We start from the raw sequence: 23,631 nt of genomic DNA, 5'->3' as shown, positions 1-23,631 counted from the left end.
TCATATTTTTTTCTCGTTATTGTAATTAGGGAAAACTGTTTGGAACCACCGCAGGACAAAGCAATCCCACAAGAGCATGACAGTGGGCATTTATTTCAGCATATCTGTGTCTTGAGGCCCCACTGGTACTCCTAGTTTTGAAGGCACCAAGTCCTCTCAGCTCCAGCTACTGCAGCCAGATGTGCACACGGTGCAGTACGCATGGTTCAGGTCTTGCGTGTTTTGGGCTGTGTAATACAACAAATTAAAGTGCAAGACTGTAGGCATTCTCAGAGAAAAAAAATCTACCAACGGGGCGGAAAGCAGAACAGATAATCCAGTCCAGCTTCTGAAGTCAGGAATGAAGCCCTTCCTCTACCTAACAGACATTCCTGCTTCCATCCTTCTGCAAAATGTTACTTCCAACACTTGACTCCAACTGTCACCCCCAGTGCTGTCCTGCAGCCTTTAGGTGATCTGCTCCAAAATGCACAAGGGCTTTAGCTAACTCCGAAACCTCTGGCTGTCGCAGTTTGATTCATCAGCCCCCTGTATAAGGTTGTCTGTGTCACTGTGTCATTAAATGACATCGTGTTTCATCACTTAGAGAAAGAGGGCTGATCGCAAGGGCCGGGACCAACACTAATAGGCAGTACCAGTAAGGCATCTATGAGCTCATCATCATGTTTTCCTTTCTCCAGCAGGGTTGCAATCTGTCCCTTCAGGGTTTTCACTTCGCCGCACAGCACTTTGTTCCTGGCTTTTGATGCGTCGAGTTTTTTTTTCACTTCCTCGTGATTTTTTTGGAGAGCCTCGTGTTCCCCAGTGAGTTTCTGCAGATGCAAACACATCGTAGGAAAAGACAGTTATAGCCTAGATGCTTTGGTGAGCTAAAGGAATCACACGTTGCCCAGCAGAACGAAAAACATGGCACTGGCATATCATATCATCCCTAACTAAGAAAGTATAAATAGCACTACTCACTGTTTGCTTGCCACCACCAAAAAAGGTCTGTCTGACCAGAAATACAAGGGAACTGGGTTGGTTTAGTACGTGCCAGGAAGTGTACGATAATTTTGTGCTAAAACCTAATTCTGTATGCTCCTGCTCATTCATTTGTCTCACTATATTCCCACGGGGAAACTGTCTTACTTCCAGATACAGGATGATGCTGCCACAGTGTCTACTAGAAGCTCTGCGTGGCACATGCTGTCTCCTGAGCCATGCCTTCACCTAGCTGGAACTGGCCAGGGAGTGTGCTGGCAGTCATGTAGCCATGGACAAGTGCAAAGGAAATTTTGGAGTGGAGCCTGAAACACAAGGGGAGAGTGGAGCCATGCAGATTACAGTTACCGAGGGAAATCTTCCCAGTGCTGCATGCCCGTGGCTATAAATCTCTCTCCTCCTCACAGCCAAGAGTGAAAGGTGTGCATTACCCCACTGCTCACTCTATTGCATGGTGAAATTGCGGGGAGAAAAGCAGCAGCTAATTAAGCTCTGGAGTGGTGCCAGGTGGCCTTTACAGAAGAGAACGCAGGAAAAGAGCTTAGGGAAACGTGCTTTGCTAGCCTGTCTGTATAGTTGACTCCCCCCTGCTGCACCCTCCCATGGTTCTTGTGGACATAGACCTATGGATCCTTTACGGCTCAGGGTTTACTGCGTGCCACTAGCCACAGCCCCTTTCGAGCCCTAAACTTGTTTATTTTTGTAGCAACTCAATACAATAGATGGAGAGTAAGATCCACGTCCAAAATGCCTCTTGGAAGGAGTCCAGTGCAATTCTGAACTTCATTCTGCTCAAATCTAGGAGCCCATAGCCATAAAGATATATGAGGTGGGAGGGGGATGCTTGTATTTAACATTGCATGGAGAATGCACACCTGGCCACGGGGAGAGGGGGATGCTCCAGAGGTTGGACGCAGCTAAGGCAGGGCTTCTTTCTACATGTGACTTCAGCACGAAGCCAGCACCAGCTGCATTGAAACCGAGGGACTCTCTGCCACTTTCTAACATCATACACCATGCCCAGTTGTCAGGTGTTTCAGGCCAAGTGGATGCATCTGACATGTGAATCATGAAGCAAGGGGATGTATCACGTACTGCAAAGATATGCCTCGACACACGAGTACAATACAGAAAGCCAGCGTGGAAGTCTCTTGCACAGCCTGTGAAGTGTGGCACGACTTCTTCAAGCGGATCGAGTGGGTTTCCAAAATGGTCTTCAGGTAGGGTACGTAACATACACCCCGAAAGTAAGGCAAGTTATTACTCACTATGTGCCCAAGTAGGACTCCGCTCACAACATTTTACCTCCAAGGCTTCTTTCTTTTCTTTTTCCAAGCTGCGAATCTTCAGCAAGTTCTTCTCTTGGGCTGACAGCTTCCTCGGATCAGTCAGTGCCAGCAGTTCCTCATCGATTTCACTCAGTGATGTTCTGCTCTTGGTTTGACCCAGCTGAGTCTCCAGCTCTCGAACCTAGGGCACAACACAGTGGTCCAGCATGAAAGAGCACAGAACCAGAGCTCAGAGCACAGCACCTGACCGTTCACTTCTTGACATTATCATGGGTACACAGAGCAGTGAACGTTGTTTTTTTTTCAAATTTATATTTGCTAGGTGCTTACAAACATGCAGACGCTTAGGGCATCTGTGCAGGAAGGAGATATGACCACAAGACCTACAGGAGATAAAGGACACATGGGAGCTCTGTGCTTTATCACAGCCACATGTGAAAGCAAGGCTGATACCCCAAAGCTTCTTGAATGCCACTAATTATCTATGTGGCCAACGGAATAATGTTAGATATCCTCTACGAGGGCAGACACCCACTTACCCATATAAATTTAAGCATCTCAGTCTTCAGCAGAACCACCATCCAGGATGTCCACATCTAAGGCACAGTTCACTAGCCTGAATATAGGTATCTGGCGTTGTTTTACATGCCCTGGGGTAGCAGAGACACATGGCACAGGATCTACAGGACATCCCTACTCCTCCAGAGCAATGGCCAAAGGTCAAAGGGATACCCTACAGCATCTCAGCTGGCGGTAGACACCAGTGTGTGGGCAACTGAACTCAGCTGCTGCATCTCAGCTATTCACTACAGATTTATTTTATAGTCAGGAGAAGGAAGCAGGATCACTTTTGATCCAGTGACTGCATTTACTGTATCACCACTGACTACAGAAGGGGCCTGCGGAGACTGGCTCCGAAATTTCTACAGTAGAGTACAATAATAATACGTACAGCCTTCAGCTGAATCCCAGCCAGGGGGTCTAATGAAAGGAAAATGTAATTCGGCCACGGGAAAACAGAGATTAACAATTTCAGTCAATCAGAGTGCAAAAATCACAGTTCATTGGCATATAATTCAACACCAGAAAAATTGGAGGATTGCGTACCAAATTACCTGAGAGAAGTTTTATGTAAGACAGACAAACTGCCTCCCTGTCCCGAGCTGACATTTCAGCTAGACTGTGCCCTTCAGAAGATTCAGGAGTTAAAGATTTTACTTAAGTTCCCGGGGGAACAACTTGAACATCTTATCTGGCCTCAATTCTTCCAGTCTGACTTTAGGCACCGAACAAAGGTGTCTGTCAGAGCACAGGCACTGACAGGGCTCCTGCTGTATGCAGTGGAGAGAGGCACCTTCAAAACATCCTGGGATTTTAACTAGGCTGCCACAGCTCTCCAGAGTCACTGAACTCTCTCCTCTGACACAGATGCTAAAGATTCCCGGCTTAAATATGGAAGTTTGCGCGTTTGCAATAGACTAATTAGCAGGAATTCTGAAAGACTCTGCACACATCATTACACGTTTAAAATCTAACACAGCACCACCATACCATGCACACACAAGCACTAAAAAACATTCCAAAAGTTACCATAAAGCTTTTTATTAAAGCAATAAAGGCAACATAAAGCGTAAAGCAATGGTTGCTTTCCTCAACACAGAGAAGATTGGCTACGTATTTGTAGCAAACTCTTTGTCCTGGGGCACATCTTATCAGCAGGTTTAGATGTTTTTACATTACTTAATGAAGAACCAAGAGCTTACCTCAAACATCCCACTCGGAGCACCCCGGCCCCCAGCTTACTGTGCAGGCCCTGTGCAGGGCCTCAACTCACCTTGCTTTGGAGAACAAGAATTTGCTGGGCTCGTCCACGCCAGCTGCCAGAATTGGTCAAGAGACTTTGAATATTCACATCTTCGCCAACTTCATTTGCTAAAAGCTATGAAGAAGGGATTAATATCAGCAATAAGACTAGGCTGAAATACCTGTGGTGGGGAGGGGAGGAAAAACTACTCTTTCTAGCAGTAAGCCCAAACCACTCTATCTATACACAGCAGCCTTTTCACCTGTATCTGATATCCAGGATCCCATGTGATGTAAGCTATTTTGGACCATTATCACAACACAGATTGTTGCTGCTTAGGAGGGGTTTGGCTAACGTGAACGGCTTCATTTGTTAAGGTGGGTATTTCGGTATTTTAATATTTCAGTATTAGTCTTTACTTCTTTTTTCTTTTTTAAATGTGAGTCTATATTTTGCTGCCTACCTACCAAGTCTGTCAAATTGTACTGTCTAGCTGCATAGTTGGGAGTTGTGACCTGTACCCCCTGCCCCTGACACTTCGTAATATGGTTAGCAAAACCAACACCACTTTATTAGGCAAATGGCCATAATATGTAGGCAGCCCAATCGCGTATCAGTCCCTTTCTATCTCCCCCTTTTCTGCATTGTGATAAGAACATCTACCAGGATGTGGTGACCCCCGTTACAGAACAAGCAAGCCTCCTGTTGGCATTGTGATAAGAAACATTTGCCCATGGAGGCTGTCCAAGCACAGGCACTGGGTTGTGACAGCTGTGGTGACACTTGTTATGGACCAGGGAAGCAAAACATGACATCAGACACTGCTTCTAAAATCAAGCAGCTGCAAATCCCAAGCAGGACTTAGAATAGAAGTGTTGCTGGACGGCAAAACCTGTGATCAGAGATGGTCAGGTGTGCCTCACCATCATCTTCTTTCTCTGAGGAGTGAGCAAGTGACTCATGTTCTTTTAGGTGAATTCTGAGTCTAGGCTGTGATTACAGTATCACATACTTGTTAGTAGGGATTTGACCCAATCTGCAGAGTCCAGACGATTAAAAAGTCCAGGTGAGTAAAAATTCTAGATAATAAGAAAGCTACACTACTTACTAAAAAGTCTGTGTAACAACAAGCTATGCTGATTGCTAATTTTTTTTATGTATTAATAAAGCTCTAGTTATAAGTACCCTGTGGCCAGCCCTTATTCTACTGAGGATCCCTAAAAGAACCCGCCTGTCCCCACAGCATGGGGCGACAGGTATCAGACTGTGCTACCTCTGTAAGAGGATTTCAAATTCATCACCAAGGTTTCCCACGCGTTGCTGACAGTTTTCAATACCTGCATTTATTCTGCATTCCATATAACTAGAACTGAACGGGAGCAGAGCAGAGATGCTGTCTTAATACACACCCTTGCAATCAGGCACTAAGCCAATCTCTCTTGCACAGTTCTGAAACAGCCACATTAATGAGAGCTAAAGTTAGTATGACGAGCGTTTAAATTATTTATAAAAAGGTCAGCAGAGTTCTATTTTTAGAAGCATATTCTCTACTCTGATCTGCATTGCAGGTCTCTTATGCAAAGGAATGAAACCAAAGGAAGCAGAGCACAGAGGAATGCATTAAACCCCATCGTGAATCAAGCAGGAAAAAGTTACTCTGGATGTCACTCCACCAAACTGTTTAAACATGCTTTGGTTCACGTGTGGGTTTTAATCTCACCAACTTCATGGGACTGAAGCCTACATTAAAAAGTAAATACTTAATTAAACGTTTTGGAAAAGAGGAATGGGCTTGACTGTATGTTTCAAGTCAGTCAAAACCTATTTTGCTGAACTGGGACTTTCAAACCTTAAAGGATCTGTACCCATCACAGCAGCAGAAATAATGGAAACAGCCATCCAGTTATAGGGGCAGGGCATGAAATCAGAGTGTGCCCATGTGCGTATCTTTCCAGTTCAACCACTCTACCCGTGGTTTTGTTACCTCCTTACAGTTGACTGGAATCACGGAGGCTAACGAAAGCTCAGAGGAAAAGAAGCCTCCTCCTGATGTCACAGGAGTACACCTCCTGAACAGGATCCCAGCCACAGACTGCATCCCGGAACACTACCTTTTGCGTCATCTTCAGTTCCTGCTTTGCAGACTGGAGTTGGTTACGGTACTCCATCACTTTAAAGTTGGCCGAGGTTAATTTTTCTTGCAATGCTTTCACCTCTGGACTCTCAGCCTTTGAAGAGAAGAATGGATTTGGTAAGAACAGAATCCTCAGTGAAAACCTAAAGTTATTAAGATCCACATATCCATCAGGATCACAGAATCTTTTTTTTTTCCAGACCCATTCCCTAATTTGTGGGGTATAGAAGAGGTGAAAACAGAGCAATTTGGTCACAAAACTAAAGACAGGGAGACATCCTTGCCATAAGGCAAGGATATGCACAATAGGAAAGGAATGCACAATAGGAAAGAACTAAGTATCAGCTATTACTTCTCATTTCCACTCTACGATTACAATTCATACCAAGTTTCCTTCTATCTTCTTCAGAGTTGACTGCTTGATTCCTGCATCATCACCACCAAGAGAATGTATTTTTTCCACAGCTGTCTGTAGCTGGAAAAAAAATGCACCGTTATAGAATGGATACAGTGAAGAACACCTTCATGGAAGACTAATTAGAAAAAAATACGATGGTAATTTTAATGATCCTGGATGTTTATCTGCTCTAAGAAAAAAAAAAAAAAAAGACTTCATTTCCCCCTGTTTTTTATAAAAAAGTAGTAGAAAAGCCTTTTCCTGAAATGTTTCCCAAAGAAGCCTGGGTTATTTCACTGCGAAATAACTTCAGGGAAAATGTCTCTGACTTGCTGAGATGGGACCAGTTACGGGTATTTCTGGGGGATTTTCTCATCACAGGTTCATAAAATAAGAATGTATACATATAAACGCAGATTCAATGAAGTACAGATCAGGATGTTGTCTCTGGACGCCAGTTTACTCACTTTTCAAGAATATCACAGGATATTTAATAAAAAGCACACAGCTCTTTTCACCAGAGGAACCTAAAAGGAGAAATGACTACCTAACGCCCTGCAGCTGAGATTTAGTAATGACGTTAAGTCTCTTTTTCTTCAGCTGAGATATCTCTGAAGTAGCATTTCTCAACAGGTAAAGAGTACGTCTGCTATTGCTCGCCACAGAATAGGAAGGCAGACACGTTGCCCCTACTCCTCGGGATCATGTCCTCTGTTGAGGTTGCAAAGACTTCTTGCTGGACCGAAGCGCAGTGAGTTTGGAGCCGGAAAGGCTGGGAAGTGTTGCTTTAAAGGGATGGGACTTCATTCTTTGAGGTGGGCAGAAAATCTTGGTTATTTGCCTGAATAAAAGAAGGCTGTAAGGAACAGCTTCTTCATTGAAGTCGTATCTGGAGAACCAGAGAGCGCAACTCAGGGCCATCTTACCTTTCTTTGCAATAAATCCTTGCATAGACCAACCACCGCTTCTACCCAGTTCATAAATTTGTTTAGGCAATGGACCGAGAGTCAGGAATTTCAGCGAGTGGTGGCAGCTGCTGGGTCACATTTCAATGATGTTTTCTGCCAACACCCATTTGCAGTCTTTGTTCATGTTCTGCTCTTTGCTAAGCGGTTGCTCAACGACCACACCCTGCATTTTGTTTGTGGGAACATATCCATGTTAAAACGCTTATGATTTCCATATTTTGCAGCTTTCATGCAAGCGAAGAGCTAACAACGATGTGAAATAACACTGTTTTCCCCTGGTCAAAGTACACCCTGCGACGTGTTTGCAAGGTACCGTCAATATGATTCATTTCCCTGAGTTTAAGCCATCTAGAAGCAGGCATACGGGATGAGATCCAACTCTCAAATTAACACTTTTCCTCTTCTCAGCGTGGGCTTCTCTATTCGTAATTAATGGAGTCTCATCAATACAATCAGGGAAGTCTACTCTTCAGCTCACTCTACACTAGACCCCTATGTTAGGTCAAGCAGAGGCACTGACCGCGGACTCTTTTTTGCCCCACACAGGTGTCTGGTCCTGTTGGAGGTGCCCAAGGGACGTGACATTAGCAGGCCCTCAGCTGCTGCACCCAGAGTGCCGGTGCTGTCACGTCCTACAGCCCTGCACGGGTGTCTGGGAGGTCAAGTGGCACCTCAAACGGTACTTTTATGCTTTGTGCAGGTAACTGAATTGTGCTTTAGTTGTCTTGTTCTATAATCAATGGAAAAAGATGAGTGGGTCTCATCAGCTTAGCGTAAAAGTTACCGAAGAGATGTGAGTATCTGCAGCTTCCTATCTGTGATAGCTCTCCTTACACCTCACTCAACATTTTTGATAGGTACCTCCCACTCTCGAGCACTGCTTTAATCCTACCCTTCCTTCACATCTTCATACAGCTCCTCTGAACAAACCCATCCCCAAAACTCAGCCAATGATCAATGGTTTGAAGAGCCATCCCAAAGGAGTCTGTGAGAAAATGGCCTCAAGCTGCGCCAGGGGAGGTTCAGGTTGGAAATGAGGAGACATTTCTGCTCAGAAAGAGCAGTCAGGCGTTGGGACGGGTTGCCCAGGGAGGTGGTGGCGTCACCGTCCCTGGGGGTGTTCAGGGAGAGGTTGGACGTGGTGCTTAGGGACATGGGTTAGTGGCGACATTGTTGGGAGGGGGATGTTGGCCCAGATGATCTTGGAGGGCTTTTCCAGCCCTGATGATTCTGTGATTCAATGAAAACACAGACCAGGGCATGGCTTCACTGGGGCCCAACTGTGGTTCATCTCTATCACAGATGAGACAGGTTGACTTCTTTTGTCTTTGATTTTGATGGTGCTGGTGTCCAAGGAACAGATTAGTTCGTACCTGAGGTGCCTATCTCTGCCCTGACCAGCACAGTTTCTTGAGAATTTCTGTTTACTTTGACTTTCTTTCCTGAAGCGTCTGCAATTCCTTTCTTTTAGGTCAATACCTTACAATATTTTACATTTCTGTTTGAACAATGGTCTTTACACTTCTATAATAGAGGATTATAAGCAAGATATTTTTTCTTAAAATTATCTGCATCTTGCTCCCCTACTTATGTAACTTCACAGCTCCTCAGCTACACCAGGTATTTCTTAGCCAGCCTGCCAGCTGCGTGACAAGGCCCTTCTGAGCTCTTTGGATTTATGCAGTTCTCAAATCTGGCATCTACCACGTCTTGATCTTTCAGGTAACTGGGATCCAATTCAGATAGCTGAATGACTCATGAAAATAAATGACTGTGAAAGATGGAGTCAAAATGCACATGTCAGACAGAGCGATAAACATTATCGATACATTTAAATGATGCCTTCTGAGGAGGCCAAGCGAAGAAAAACGCCCTAAAAATGATCAAAAAAATTACCAATACTGCACAAGGAAGATCAGTAGTTGCCAACGAACAAAGTAAACACTGACATCGGGGCATCTAATTTTCATTTCAGCAGTCACCTGAGGGAAATTAGTCCTGTGAAAGGTCAGCCTATATACAAACATTGTAGTAAACCAGAAGAATACAGCCGGCTGAGTGAAGATTTTCCGTCTTAAGTGACATAGTTCGTTATCGCCTCAGTTCAGAAAGCACTTACACTATTTGTGTTTCAAATACAAGCGAATGTTGCTAACTGGCATTTCATACATCTTTGGCTCATTATTTTGGCTCAGCTTACTGATAGCCTCTCCTAGCTCCTCCTTTCTGCAAAGGTGGAAACGGCTGAGGGCATGCATCCCTCCCTCCCAGCGTGGAAAGAAATGACAAGAACTCAAAGCAAGCATGAATGCAAGAGCAAATTCAAAATGGCAACATGAATCAAACCCACAGCTGCTCTGTCCCCAAAACTGGGTTTCTTTGTTTCTTTGAGAAAAAAAAGAACAAGAAAAATGCCTCACTTCTCTCTCCAGCTCTTTGACTTTGTTATTCAGTTGCTTCACTTTGGCTTTTTCGCTCTCAGTCTCGGCAGTTATCTCACGATTCTTTTTGGCCAGTTCAACGATTTTAGCAGCGGCAACGTCCCCCGCTAAACCACACGTCCCTGAAAAGCACACATAAAAGCAAAGGACATATCTGACAGGCAAGATTCAGAATAGACAATGCTTTTGTTCTCTGTCTACCGCACAGTGTACTTTTATTGTCTGAGCCGTCTCTCCCAGCGCTGTGCCAGGCACATAAATGAGTAAGCGAGGGAAAAGAGGCGTCACTGATCCAGCTGGACTGCCTGGCCCTTTGAGCCAGCATCACACCGCGGCTAGCAAAGCCACGTTTCACGCTGTAGGAACAGCCACACGTGAAGAGGCCACACCAGTGGTTCTAGCAACACACACAGAAAGGGGAGAGTGGTCTTCTGCTTGTGGCATATTGTGGCGTTTGTGGCACGTTACAGAAAAAGACAACGTTTTGTTTTGCGCTGGTTGTTTACTCCTGGAGGAGTCGCCGAAACAGAGGTGCAAACTTTTTCTAGACATCTGTCCTTAAAGGTCAGGAGCACTACTACAGCTGACTCCTGGATAACAGCCAGGAAATTTCATTGTGCCTATTTATAAGTCCCTCGCGATAACGCACGCAGCCTTACTGTATTACTGTGCTCCTCTAAACACACACTTTGCTCTCCTCCTCCTCAGAGAGGGGCTGAGCAGTGTCACCGAGAAAGCAATCCCCAGGACTGCCTTCTGTGCCGCTTGGCTTTTGTTAACATCACACAGGTGAAGAAAAGTTCTTGTCCAAGTGCAACACCGATATAATTGCATCCGGCATGCAAGAAAACCTCTAGCTCAGCAATGAATACCAGCCTGCAATCACAAGTTATGTCTGGCATAAATAATGCTCATTATTTTAAGAGTTTCCACTGATCTTCTTTATCTGATGTGCTCCCTCTTTCATCGAGAAGCTACTTTTTCCTTAGTTTTCCTAACAAATAACGGCCGCTAAGGATCACAGGACACACGAAACTAACCAAAACCCAGGCTCGTCCTTCCATGTGATGGCCCCTGAATGCATTGCACGTGTTTAATTAAAGCTCTTTCTTTCCCTGAAATGTGTCCGGGTCTCTTGCCCCGAAGTAGATAGCTAAGGCATGGTGCAAAATGCCACCAGCTGGCATCTCAGTCAGCCAAGAAGCTGCAGCAGCATTTCTGGCTCCTGGTTTTGACCCAGTAATAGCCTATCGCCTCTCCTAAACACAAGATAGAGGTAATTATTACGAGTGGAGGCGTACGCATTATTTGGTTTCGCTTATTGCTGGTTTTCCCCTTCTCTACCGGCCTGGTCATCGCTGCTGTCCTGAACAACAGTGGCACCCAGTGGAAGAGGTTCCAACTGCACAGTTCAGCCTTCAAAGGACACCCAAACCGCTTTCAAAGCTGGACTTTTCGTTCAGCCAGCGTGCTGCACGTGTCCTGTTCAGGCAGTTAAACAAAAGAAGCCTGAATAAGGAATTTAACACTGTGTAGCAGAGAAAACCTCTAACACTGCCCCTTGACATTAATATAAAGGCTTCTAGAGTCATCATTTTTTGTGCTCATCAATGCAAGTTTGGAGAAGATCTGTGAGGAGCAGAGATTAATGTGTATCCCCACGGCACTACACTTCTTTAAAGGGAAGTATCATTATCAATAACAATATTCTGTGCCTCAGTTCTGACCCGGAAACCTCAGACATCTTTTGGTCCTCCCAACAGCTCTCTTTCTAAGATGGGGAGCAGCAGCATTCGTATTTTGCAGCTCATGAAACTGAAGGAGAGTAAGACGCAGACCTTAAGCACACACACGCCAAGCCACGTGTGTGTGCTATCACGTCAAACCACTGCAAGGACCTCCTCACGGCCAACAAAGCCATGAGACTCTCCCGAGGGGGGAAATGTCAATGTTTAGGTAACTGCAAATGCCAAACAGCGTCAGCTTAGACCCTTGCAAGTTTAGGCAGCAACGAAGTGTTGACTATGTGAGTATATTCTCAGGTGTCGATTTCCAAAATCCAGAGACAAGAGGCTTCGGTGCTACGGCAAATTACTGCCAAGCTCAACACCAAATCTCAGAGGCCAGTTGTTTCTCAGTTAAAAGAGCTGATTTTGGTTCATCCTAGCAGAAGCTTATTAGAGAAGAGCAAATGGAGGCAAGCACAATGTGAGTGAAATACTCCTTTTTAAGCCTAAAGCAGGTGAAGGGATGTCACATTACTCTTTCTCTGCCAGGAGGATGATTTGGCTCACAATGACTCCGTCATCCTGCCTCTATTGTCATCAGCATCAAGCAAACCCCGGAACTAACGCGGCGTGAATGCAAAGCTCCCGTGGTTACCTGACAAAGCCAATCTGTCCTCCTGCATTTTTTTCTGGAGTTGCTTTATTTCAAACTCTTTCTCTTTCACCAGTTTGTACAGCCTGCAGTTCTCATCCCGGACCTCTCGAAGCTGCTCCTGAAGTTGCTCATTCTCAACTTCAAGCAACCTGGGGGAAAATAAGTCGTAACAACAACAAACGTCACCATGATGTGCTTCAAAACAATGCTTCCAGAGATAAAAGGAAAAGACTGTGTGCTGGATAAGCTGAGCTCACCAGGAATGAGTTTACTGAATTAAGAAGAATATCCTGAACCTCAGGTCAGAACAGAAGCTGATCATCTGATACCCGATCTATTCAGTTCATTTACGTCTTCTTCAAAAATTCTGCATTTCCCCACGTTTTCTGGGGCACAACATCACGGAGTAGGTATCTTTTTAGGGCTCCTAAGGTTACAGAACAGTCTCACCTCACTCATTCTTACTTATCTGGTTCATCAGAGGAAAGCAGGAAGGCTTGCCATTCAGCATCTGTGACATTCAGCCTTTACTTCCTCTGCTTACCAAAGCCGCTAGAATCCAACAGAGCATAAGTTACAAAAGCTGCTACGGAGGTTCTTTCTTTAAAAATGAACGCTTCAGAGCAATTCACCAGAGGCCAATTGCCTGTGTCCTCATCCGATTTTTTTTGGTACCCCACCAGGACGGCCTAGCATCAGTTTGTATTGTTAATGTCACTTTTTGGAATTCATTTAAGAACAAAGAATATCAAAAAGCCCTCTGAATGGGAGGAAATGGCCTCGCTCCTCCAATTCTTTGGTACATTTAGTAACATTTATGGGTTTCATCTCTCTCAGGCACACAGAGGATGAACAACTTTAATCTCTTTGCTGTCCTCACACGATGGTTCCTCCAAATGTACAATCTAGAAATCAGGGCCGCGGGGGCTCAATCAAACCGTGGGCACGCAGGCATCTACCCGAGACGCCCCAGATTTATCAGAGCCCCCTGTGTGAGGCCAGCAGAAACGATGCAGTGCCCTTGTCTGAGTCCCATGGGGATGCTCCTGATGTACCCTCGGGCACCCCAAATACCACCAGGCACCTATGGCAGGCGGCTGAACTGAGCCTTAGGTTCCCATTACCTGCAGCGCGACCTGGGTAGCTACATTGTGGTGGTTAAATCAGAGCCCCACACCTTTAGCCTACACAGGGCCTGCTCCAGACTGCAGCCGAAGCAGGAAGCAGGCAGCCTGAGTGATCGTAGAGGGTTGGATGTAGGCCAGTTGTTCCAGTGTATGGCTGTGGATATAAGCATAACGAGAGGGATAAAAGCGTTTAGGACGAGAGGGAATGGCCTCAAGCTGCGCCAGGGGAGGTTCAGGTTGGAGATGAGGAGACATTTCTGCTCAGAAAGAGCAGTCAGGCGTTGGGACGGGTTGCCCAGGGAGGTGGTGGCGTCACCGTCCCTGGGGGTGTTCAAGGAAAGGTTGGACGTGGTGCCTGGGGACATGGTTTAGTGGTGACATTGGTGGGAGGGGGATGTTGGACCAGATGATCTCGGAGGGCTTTTCCAGCCCTAATGGTTCTGTGATTCTATAACCACAGCCGGATGTCGGCTTTCTCAATAGCTACCTGCACATTTTCTCTTCAAGTTTTAGCAAGCCTTTGGCTCAAACTGGGCTTTAGCTGTTAAATGCACGCTGCATGTGTGCATGTCAGAATAAATGACCCCTTAAAGCACTGTCACAAACAGCAGAGTCAATTTATAAGATGATTCACAATCCGTAATTAAGCAGTGCACGTCTGTTCCAGAGCTGCAAATCAAAGGGAGATCAAAGGCAGCTGTTTACAAAGGAGAAGAAAGAAAGCAGCAATCTAAGCAGAGAAAAGACAAAACTAAGTTATTCCCACATGTACCACTCACAGAAGTGAACAAAACCATGCAGTTTTAATGAGGGATACACAGAAACATTTTCAACCTTTACGGAACTAACACGAAAAAACGGTTCTAAGCTCCCGGCACACCTGGTCAGCGATGTCTGCCCTGGAGCTGGCTTCCACATGGTAACAAATAGATGGAAATCCCAACTGCAAAGAGCTGGAGTCTCCTCTGAGAGACTTTGACGCGTTACAGAGGAGGTTCTACCCAAGTGGTTCAGCAATGGAAAGTCAGACAAAAGCAGCAGGCCACAGAAAGCCAACCTGTTTTACTGCAGTTCAAGGGAAGAGAGCTGGGGAAGCTTGTGAGCAAGGGCTGTGACTGGAATTCAGTGTTTTTCCCCGCTCTGTTAGGGATTCTCCACGTGATGGGGAAAATCACTTAATCTGAAACGCACCAAACAGACCAGGGAGGATAAAGTCACACGCGCACGCACACAAACAAAACCAAAAAGATGGACTGAAATGTCAGCTAAGCGCTTGCCTGACCAAAATTTGGATGCAGGAACAGAAAGATGGAAAAATGAGCTCCCGAGGCCCAGAGGAAGGGAGACTTCTGGGCAGAGAATGCTTTCAGGGCGCTGCTGTAAACAGCACCGCCACGCTCAAGTCGCCGCCGCTGCAGACCATACGGAGGGAGCCCTGGTTCTCTGAAACGTGTTCCTAACGTCTTATCTTGGCAATCCTGCAAAGCAGCATCCGCGCATCCTGGTGAATCCCCTCCAGAAGCAAATCCTGATTGGATTTGATACACTCATAACCACTCTTCTGCCAAATGTAGATGTACCTGAACAAAGGGCAACACAAATAAACCTGCAGCGTGCTACACCTGCTACGTCAAAACGGGGCTTTGAACAGTCAGTGCTGCTGAACGCAGAGGTAAGCAACAGCTCCTGAATTACTCAGACCTCAGTTTCTGAACTGTAGGTGGCAGAGAAGCAGCCCCAGAGTCGCTGGGACTCTCTTGTACTCTGCACCTCGCTGCACCAGGATGTTACAGGAGCTCCTAAGCCCTAATGCCCAAAGAAATCCACACGCGAAATGTGGGAATGAGTCTCCCCCTGCATTTAAAGAGAAAGAACTGATTCAAATCTCCTCGCTGACCTGTACATGCTATCAGAGAAAATGCTGAAGGGACGAGGACAGCTGGCAGAGGTCAGAGCAGAAGCTTACACTGGCCAATCAGCCAGCCACAGAGAGGGACCTGTGTGTGAAGGAGGGAACGGATGGCGCAAGGAGGAGAGCACCAGGTTACTCCTGGACGCTCGGCTCCCTGTTTTGTACAAACACCACGTTCCCAGAAGCACCTGAAAGTTTCAGTGGGCTCGCTCCCAGGCTCCCTGCATCACCACAGGAGCCCTGCTGCAGCTTCTGTACTCAGGCATTCAAGGAAGCGATCTTCAGAAGAAGCTGATCAGGGAGCTGCCCAGAGTAACACAGAAGGAAGACCAGCATTTAGGGCCCAATAAACCTTGCTTAGTGGCCTGATAAACCTCGGTAGAGGTGCCCTTCCCACTCTGGATTCTGGGAGGGAAAACTGTCTCAAAGGTATACACCTCAGTGCATGTACCACAGCACGTCACCCTATCGTGACGCCAATAAAACAGCTTGTGGGGCTAAAGCTGTAATCTGGATCACTGGAATGACCCGAGATAAAACTACCCTTGCCCCAGAAAGTGAATTCAATTTCCAGCACAGCCCTGAAAACAGCTGTGTCGGCACAGGCGCAAGTAGAGAGCAGAAGCGGGAATTTCTTAGGCTGCCTTCGCCACTAACAGGGGGCAAATCCCAGAACAGCCAACGCTGTGCTAACTGCAGACATCTCCGGGATGTGTCCAGTTCCAGACCTGTTCCAGTCTGCGAAAATAAATTAATTAGGTCGGAAGGAGACACTGACTACATCCTAGAAGGAGGATGAATGATCTGAGCTGGGGTTCCAAATCTGCGCCAGTAAACTGATTTCTGCACTCAGCTCCAAAAGCAAGATTCAGGAAGATCCACAGCAGAATGCCCAGCGTCCAGGCAATCCAGATACTCACCAGTGGGTGAGGTAAGGCCCAAACCCTTGCCACCAGGAAGATTTACAACCCTAACTTGTACATCCCTGTCAAGTATCTTACCTGTGAGGCAACCCCACCCATGAGACTCTCCTATATTTCATCTCCTGTGGCTGTCTTTTGACTTACTAAATCATGTCACACTGCACAGGTACGTGGGGAACACTGTCCTGGGCTGCAGGCCTTTGGCTTGTACCCATTAGCTGCATGACGCGTTGCACACACTGGTCTTTGGAAATTATTGGTGTAGGAAACCTGTTTACAAGGCGAGGCAGGAGCTAACCAGCAGCTCAAAGGGCATTAGTGATCGTGGAGCGACTGGAGGTGGGCAGATGGCGCCCAGCTGCCCTTAGCACGTCACCTCAACCCCTCTGTCCTTCCTTCAGCTCTTCGTTTGTGAAACTCGGATAACAAAATGCACCTAACAGTGCTCTGAGGCTAAACGCACCAGAGACAGCGAGAGTCTTCTCAGGCTACTGAAAGCCTAACACATGAGGACAAAGTGCTCTCTTATTGTGAGTTTCATAAGATCATAAGCAAAACACAGTTCTGTGACCTCCTGAGGGAACAGTGCTGCTACACCTTTACCTTTTGCTGTCATCTTCAGTTACAGGTTGTTCTGTTTCAAACAGGTTTAGATCATTCGGGATGCCGAAAGTCTCCTTTGCATTGCCATTGTTAACCTTCTGACTGCTCTGCTTGTCCTTTTTCCTCTCCATTAGATTCTGCAGCTTTCTTTGCTGTTGTTCCTGAAGAGCCTTAAACTGGCTTTTAAAATGCTCCTGTGCTTTGATGTCTGACTCCATGGTTTACTAAAAGCATCGCAGGAGGAAAATGAAGAGCAACAGAGACCAGAGATCAACATCACATTCAAAACATCCTCTTCTAACAGCTGCTTTGTAGTTTTTCCACCCCGACCTTTGCCGTCTCCCTGCCACCTCCTCCTCCTCCTCTCAGCCACTGCGCTCCTCAGCCTCACAGCCTCGCTTTAAGGGCCCTTTTTTTCCATAAACGGCTTTCAAGCAGAAAAGCCTTTAGGTCTTTTTCGCTCTAGCATTCAAAAAGCAATGCTTTAAAACGCTTGTAAACGTATCTGTTTAAAAGAAACGTTTTTAGAGAAGAGCAAGTTGGAGGAAAACCCAAGCAAACAGAGCAACCAAACCACGCAACTTCTAGTTTTTATGACTAAAAGGAACGCAGGCTGGTTGCAGCCCAGGCCCATGCAGCCTTCCTCCCCAGGTTTCAAAAAAAAACCCAAATCCCCCCATTTTTGGGGCTAAGCTGGGACCGACAATGAGAGATCTCTGCTTATCCTAAACACCAGCAGCGCGGCTTACAACTTTCCCCTCAATTTCCAAGCAGCGAGTGCCACCCAACGTGACCCACGGGCACGGAGCAGGTCCCGAGGGCCCCACCACAGCTCAGACTCCCCTCGGGGGGGGGGGGGGGTGTCCCCGCATGGCTGCCCCCAGGGGCCTGACCAGGCCGCGCTGCCTCCCTCAGCCCCAAGCCTTCGGCCCACGCCTCCCTCCCTTCCAGACCTCCTCCGGCCGCCTCCCCCCACCCCCTGGGCCCACCTACGCCGCCCCCCGCAGCCCCCAGCCCGGCGGCGGCGCCCCCGCAGCAAGGCCCGGGCGCAGGCTTCAGGCTCCCGGCTAGGCCGCGGCCTCACACGGCTGCCATAGCAACGGGCGGGTGGCCCGGGCCGCGCATGCGCCTTGAGCCGGCCGCCATCTTAGCGCCCTTGCCCCCCCGTCCCGCGGGGCTGTAGGGCGGCCGCGGGTGAACGCAGCTCCTTCTGCCCGCCCCCGTTCCGCCCTTCTGAGGGAGGGCTGGGGTCCTCCATAGCAGCCCCCTGCCCTCTCAGGGTTTTTTTTTTTTTTAAATCCCTATGTACCCCCTCACACAGTCCCCACCCCCCCCACCCCGGAGGTTTTGCACACAGGGGGAGCCCCACCATAAATCCCCAGTCAAAACTCAACCAGCTCGTCTCCATTGCTCACGGCTGTTTATTCACATCATATTTTATTTGTATCATATCACACGCTGCTCTCAACAAATCACACCGGTGCAGGGTGTATCTTGCTTTATTAGACCTCCTCTTGTCACACTGCCACCATGGAATGTAAGCTCGTCGGAGAAAATCTTGCCGGTTTTCTACAAATTTGCTTCATGAACACGTTTTTGTGACTGCTGTTAAGAGATTCAAGGGGTTCCTGTGTAAAATAACACTGGCGCTTTGCAGAGAAAGATTTTACGCCTCACAAAGTATGAGGGCGGCTTTTCAGATTCAAACGTTTTAAAACTTCTGTGGGGAATGGTACTGCAAAAGTCAGAGCTAGATCATATTTTAAAAGCATTAGAACAAATCAAAGTGCATTTCAAATGTTACATTTAAATGTTACTCAGAAGAACACTGTAAATAAAGTTACAAAATACAGTAATCAAAGCATCTGAAAACCTATAGTAAAAATAGGGAGCCGGTGTTTTCATTAACAATTAATAAATATAACATTTAAATAGCTGAAACACACCACGTACTTATCTTATGCCTTAAATAAAAAAATAAAATAGATGTCTATAGGTATCTCGATGTTTTAGAAGTCAGTGCTGCTAGAAGCTTCTAAATTACACAGCTGGAGGCTGACAAATATACAGGACAGGAAGTGACAGCAGAACATTCACAGCATTCTCAATGCTACCTTACAGATGGGGCCTCTACCTAAGAGAAGCTAGTTCAAACTTCGTCACTTTGGGCAACAGCAGCAAGAGAAGTCACCAATTGCAGGATTGAGCTAACACTCAAGGGGAAGATAAAGTGATTGTACTCTACTATATCCCCTAAAAATTGGGATAGAGTAGTGTAAATCAAAAAGAACCAGACCCTGATACCCATTTTACCTACTATGCAATCATTCAGACTGCCAGCCTCGGGACAGCGTACCATACACAAAATAAAGGGCAATTCTCTCAAGCCACGTATTTTTTTTCCCTCAAGAACCCCTCAATATTAAGTTGATAGCTGCAGTACACAGGCCACCACCAGGACAGAGGTTTAGGTTCTTCCATTATTCCTTGGGCTTTATCACATACTCCCGTAGCATTGAATACAGCACACCTGCATGACAAAAAAAAAGTATTAGAAAGCTGGGTTAAATATGAAATGAAGGGTTTCAAAATCTGAACACTGAAGTTCTGAGAAACCAAAGTAATATTTCCCTTACTCTTCTGTTTCATCCTCTCTTTAAACAGCCATGATGAACACTACAGAATTCTTTATACACAGGAACTTTTCCTAGTTTAGTGGTATGCAGATCCCCAGCCAACTCTAGTTCACTTTGCAGCCAAAGTCAAGCTTTGCTCTTTTACCTCCTGGGAATACAGTACAGGCAAACAGTGTTTCATGGGATATAAATTCACACACATACACAGCCGAAACACTTAGATGAGACCCAGGAAGCTGACTTTCCAGTGCATTAAGTTCAGAAACAGCAACATATTTTCAAGGGAAAATATTAACAGCAGATGGCCTTTTTTTCTTTGCCTCTAATTTCCGTATCTGTAAAACCACACATACTGTCCACATCTAAAAGTGGTCAAAACTTCTACTCCTAAAGTTAGTGGAGTTTAATATTGAATATATGTACTTAAACAGTATGTGAACTCTAGGAAGAGTGATCAAAGAGGCATAAATATTTATATGTAGTAGCCCGAATGTTTCCACCCCGAGGGTTTTTAACACATGCCGATGTTATCCACCAGCAGAAGAGGTGTGAGAGGGTTTACATGACCCAAAGGACCCATGACAAGAACCTCCTGCTCGGTACCTACCACACGTTATTGCTCCCACGACGAAGCCCTGGGCTGCCACACGCATGTGAATCAGGTGAAGCGACATTTTCATGTTCCCTCGGTGCTTCAGTTTGTACAGCCCATAGCCCACCACCGCGGCGAAGCCAGCCATCCCTGCAAAGGAAGGAAGGCATTCCTATGAGTAAAAATCACCTCCGACATCTCAGTGGCATTGATCTATCTAAACAAGAAATCCTGGGACTACGCCTGGTTTTGCCCAACGCTATTTTTGCGTAGAGGTCCCTTTTCTTCCTACTGCTTTCACTTGAGTGCCATCTCCTTTAACACACAGCGGGCAGAACAATGATTTCCGCTGGTGTTAAAACGCGACAGCAGACTCTCGCAGTACATTCTCAGGGTGTCACGGAGTTTCCTTGGTATTTTTCAGAGGGCACAAGCGCCGCTCGCTTTCTTAGAAGGAACCTCACACCAAGAACACCGCTCGGCTTCAGCCAGGACACTCAGTGCTGCTGGTGCACGGGTGCATCCCGACATGCCACCTGCCCGCCGAGGGTGTTATTTTGGGTTGTCACATTTGGCGTGCTTTCACCGGGACAAGTTCTAAGTCACTCGTCCCACACCGTGGGTCTGAGGTTCAGCAACACCGTTCGTTTTAGTGCTTGGACAGACCAAACACAGCCCAGGCGGTGCCAATTCCCACCACGGACACCGATGCTCTCACAGAACAGCGGTGCGCAAAATATCCCAAACCCAGTCCCTTTTATTCCGCATTTAGGATGATTATTTACATAACCCAAAGAAAGCTGCCAAGTTTTAAGGGCTGTGTGTATTTTACTGCCGAGAACCCAGACATCTTGGCTGCCTGAACAGGAGCGTGACCAGCTCCAGTTGAGACCAAACACCCTTTCCCTGTGCGTGATTCACACGATAGCTTCATTAAATACAAATTAAGAGTTCTAGGGCCTTCAAGCTAGCTCTAACTCAGGCTGAAGGTAAACTCCACTAATCTGCCTGGGAGAAGCTGGACTCACCGAGTCCATCGTGAGCTGGAGAACAAAGTCCTGTGACCACAAACCAGCAGCTATCTGCTGGCAAGGAACAGCTCACCCCGACTGACCCATCCGCCCTCCATTTAAGGCGGCTGGAAATCAAAACCCATCTCCCATCAAAGGCAGTTCCTGATCGGAGGAAAGTTCTCAGGGCACACAACCCTCTCCTCGAGGTTTTTTCGGGTCTCAGCAGAGAGGCTGAGGATTTTAACACCACCCTTAAGCCGGGGAACCACTGAACCTAGTGGGAAAAAGCATTTGGACTAAGGGACGGCCACAAAGAGGTGAAACCTTCAGGAGGTGGGATGGATTTGGGATACTTTTGGCTGGGCGTTTGTTAGCTTGAAAGTCACCGTGTGGTGATCACACAGCTCCCAGTCCCTCCAGAACAAGACACCATCCTCACCACCTACCAGGATCACCCAAACATGTTTTTTTTTTTTTTAAACTCACAACTTTCTTTTTTCTAGGTTCTGGGTGCTCTGTTTAAGATGAGAAGCCTCATTGATTTCTCCCTCCCCTTGGGAGCAAATACCACCCCAGGTAGAAGCTGTTACTACAGCCCAGCCCTGCACGAGGAAGTCATTTCAGAGCAATTTCCTTTTCACGGCAGGTGACCGTGTTTGCCATATTGATCCCCCAGGAGGAGATTGCCAATGAATCCGCATTTTCCCCCACTTAATCTTACCGACGGGCACAAACGGCGTCTCTTTAAATTTCCGCAGCAGCTTCGACGTCTGGCTGCTTTCCGCCTCATACTCGGAGAACACGGATTCCTGACCGGACGACATGGTGCCTGCAAGGACGGGGAGCCTCCCTGGAGGTTTTAGGGATGAGAAGCGCAGAGAAGTTTTCGGAGGAAGGAAAATCCCCCGGGGATCCTACGAGCGCAAAACGATTTACAAGGGCTAGAGCTGAGCCGAAGCGCCGCACAAAGCTGGTTTAATTCGAGTGAAATTTCGGGAAACGAGACCCTGACATACTGGAACGGGGGAGAACGGGAAAAAAACCAAGCAACAGCAGCACGTTCCCACCGCCCCAAAAACCGGGCACCGAGGGCCCCGCTCCTCCCCCCCCAGCCCAGCCCAGCCCAGCCCCGCTCTGCTCCCCCCGGCCCGGCCCCGCGCTCACCGCCCCCGCCGGGTCTCGAACCCGCGAACCCTCGGACCGCCGCCGCTCCGCGCCCGACCTCCGGCACCGGCCGGTCTCGCGCCCCGCCCCTCCGCTCTTATTGGCCAACCGCGCCCCGCCCGCCCCGCTCTCATTGGTCCGTCGCGCCCCGTCCTGCCTGACAACTACAACTCCCAGCGACCCGCGCGGCGCCCCGCTTTCCGCCGGCCAATCCGCAGCGCGGGGGGGGCCTCCTCCCGGCGCCATTTCGGCGCCGGACCGCCCTCCGAGTCCTTATATGGGCAAGAGGCGGGGCAGGGCGTGACGTCACGCGGGGTGGCGCGGAGGCGCGGGGAATCCCCGGGCGGCGGGCGCGCCAAAAGTCGGCCATGCGCCTGCCGCGGGGTGTATGTGCTCCTCAGCTGCTAATTTCTATTGCTGTTTTTCTTAGTTTTTCTTAATTTTTCCTCATTTTTCTTAATGTTTGCTGCTCCACCAGGCGCCAGGAGCTCGCTCCCCAAAGTTACAGGGGTTTGGGGTTGAGCCCGGCGCGTTGCTGCACTCCCAAGTTGGTTTTCCAGCTGCTCCTCGCAGGGGGGAAGGCAGGGCGCTGCTTTTTCTGCCAATTGCTTGAGTTTTTGCTTCAGAAATGTGTTGGTGCGAAGCCACCTTTCGACACCAGATGGGAGTTTTTTTAGCACGGGGCAAGGGCAGGCCCTGCGTTCCCTCCATCTGATTTCCCTGCCAGTGAATTGCCTTTTTATTTTATTTTTTTTTTTCTTCTGAATTTGGGCTTTGCAGCAGGGCTTGGTTTGCCCCCTCTGTATGCCAGGCTGGGGATTTTAAAGCCCCAAGACAACTTAGAAATGGTTCTGGACTTCAACAGCAGGACCCTAGAACAAAAATCCCCTTGGATCCTGCAGATCCTAAAACCTTCCCCTAAGTGAGGCAGCAGCTTGACAGTGAAAGAGCAAAGGAATGAGGCTTTTGGAGCCCCCTGCCCCATTTTTGTCTCAGGAAAGGCAGAGCCCCATTCCTGACCTGCAGCGTTTTCGGCAGCAGGAAAAGCAAGCAGCCCAGCCGAGCGTTTGGTCGTACCACTGAATTTCGCTAAGTGCGCTTCCCATTACTGATAACCTCGTTACCTTAATTGCCAAAGCCATTAAGGATCTGCAGAGTATAAAATGAAAAAAAAAGAAATCTATGCAATTACCAGTTCCCAAATTGAATTAAAGTCTGGTAATAAATGGCAGCGAGGGCTGCTCTCGGCTGTGGCTGGCACA

General features: G+C 47.5%; 2 protein-coding genes across 7 annotated transcripts in view; both read right to left on the bottom strand.

Annotated features, from left to right (window-relative positions):
- CCDC13 (coiled-coil domain containing 13) overlaps window positions 1-18,110 on the bottom strand; it is a 34,407-nt gene extending 16,297 nt beyond the window's left edge. For 3 of the 6 annotated variants that reach the window (XR_007162696.2, XM_048062293.2, XM_048062295.2), the window contains exons 1-9: window positions 17,954-18,110; window positions 16,965-17,188; window positions 12,400-12,548; window positions 9,997-10,139; window positions 6,597-6,686; window positions 6,189-6,305; window positions 4,108-4,212; window positions 2,290-2,454; window positions 636-812 (exon numbers count right to left, since the gene is read on the bottom strand). Coding sequence is in view for 5 of the 6 variants with exons in the window: in XM_048062293.2 (XP_047918250.2) it covers window positions 636-812; window positions 2,290-2,454; window positions 4,108-4,212; window positions 6,189-6,305; window positions 6,597-6,686; window positions 9,997-10,139; window positions 12,400-12,548; window positions 16,965-17,182 (1,164 nt within the window). In the remaining variant the exon portion in view is untranslated. Of the gene's footprint in view, window positions 1-635; window positions 813-2,289; window positions 2,455-4,107; window positions 4,213-6,188; window positions 6,306-6,596; window positions 6,687-9,996; window positions 10,140-12,399; window positions 12,549-16,964; window positions 17,189-17,294; window positions 17,819-17,953 lie in introns of those variants that run through there. The other 3 variants (XM_048062294.2, XM_066991372.1, XM_048062296.2) reach the window with 3 other exon arrangements.
- A 257-nt stretch (window positions 18,111-18,367) lies between these two features.
- HIGD1A (HIG1 hypoxia inducible domain family member 1A) lies at window positions 18,368-22,619 on the bottom strand. The gene is made up of 4 exons (XM_048062301.2): window positions 22,370-22,619; window positions 21,927-22,119; window positions 20,208-20,342; window positions 18,368-19,494 (listed from the first exon to the last, which is right to left on the bottom strand). The coding sequence occupies exons 1-4, from the start codon at window positions 22,613-22,615 to the stop codon at window positions 19,445-19,447; spliced, it is 624 nt and encodes a 207-aa protein (XP_047918258.2). The 5' UTR covers window positions 22,616-22,619; the 3' UTR covers window positions 18,368-19,444.
- Window positions 22,620-23,631: the final 1,012 nt, after the last annotated feature.

Source organism: Anser cygnoides, chromosome 2 (genome assembly GCF_040182565.1).
Source record: "Anser cygnoides isolate HZ-2024a breed goose chromosome 2, Taihu_goose_T2T_genome, whole genome shotgun sequence".
Taxonomy (NCBI): domain Eukaryota; kingdom Metazoa; phylum Chordata; class Aves; order Anseriformes; family Anatidae; genus Anser; species Anser cygnoides.
The sequence above is the reverse complement of the archived record's forward strand: the minus strand, read 5'-3'. Positions and strand labels throughout refer to the sequence as shown.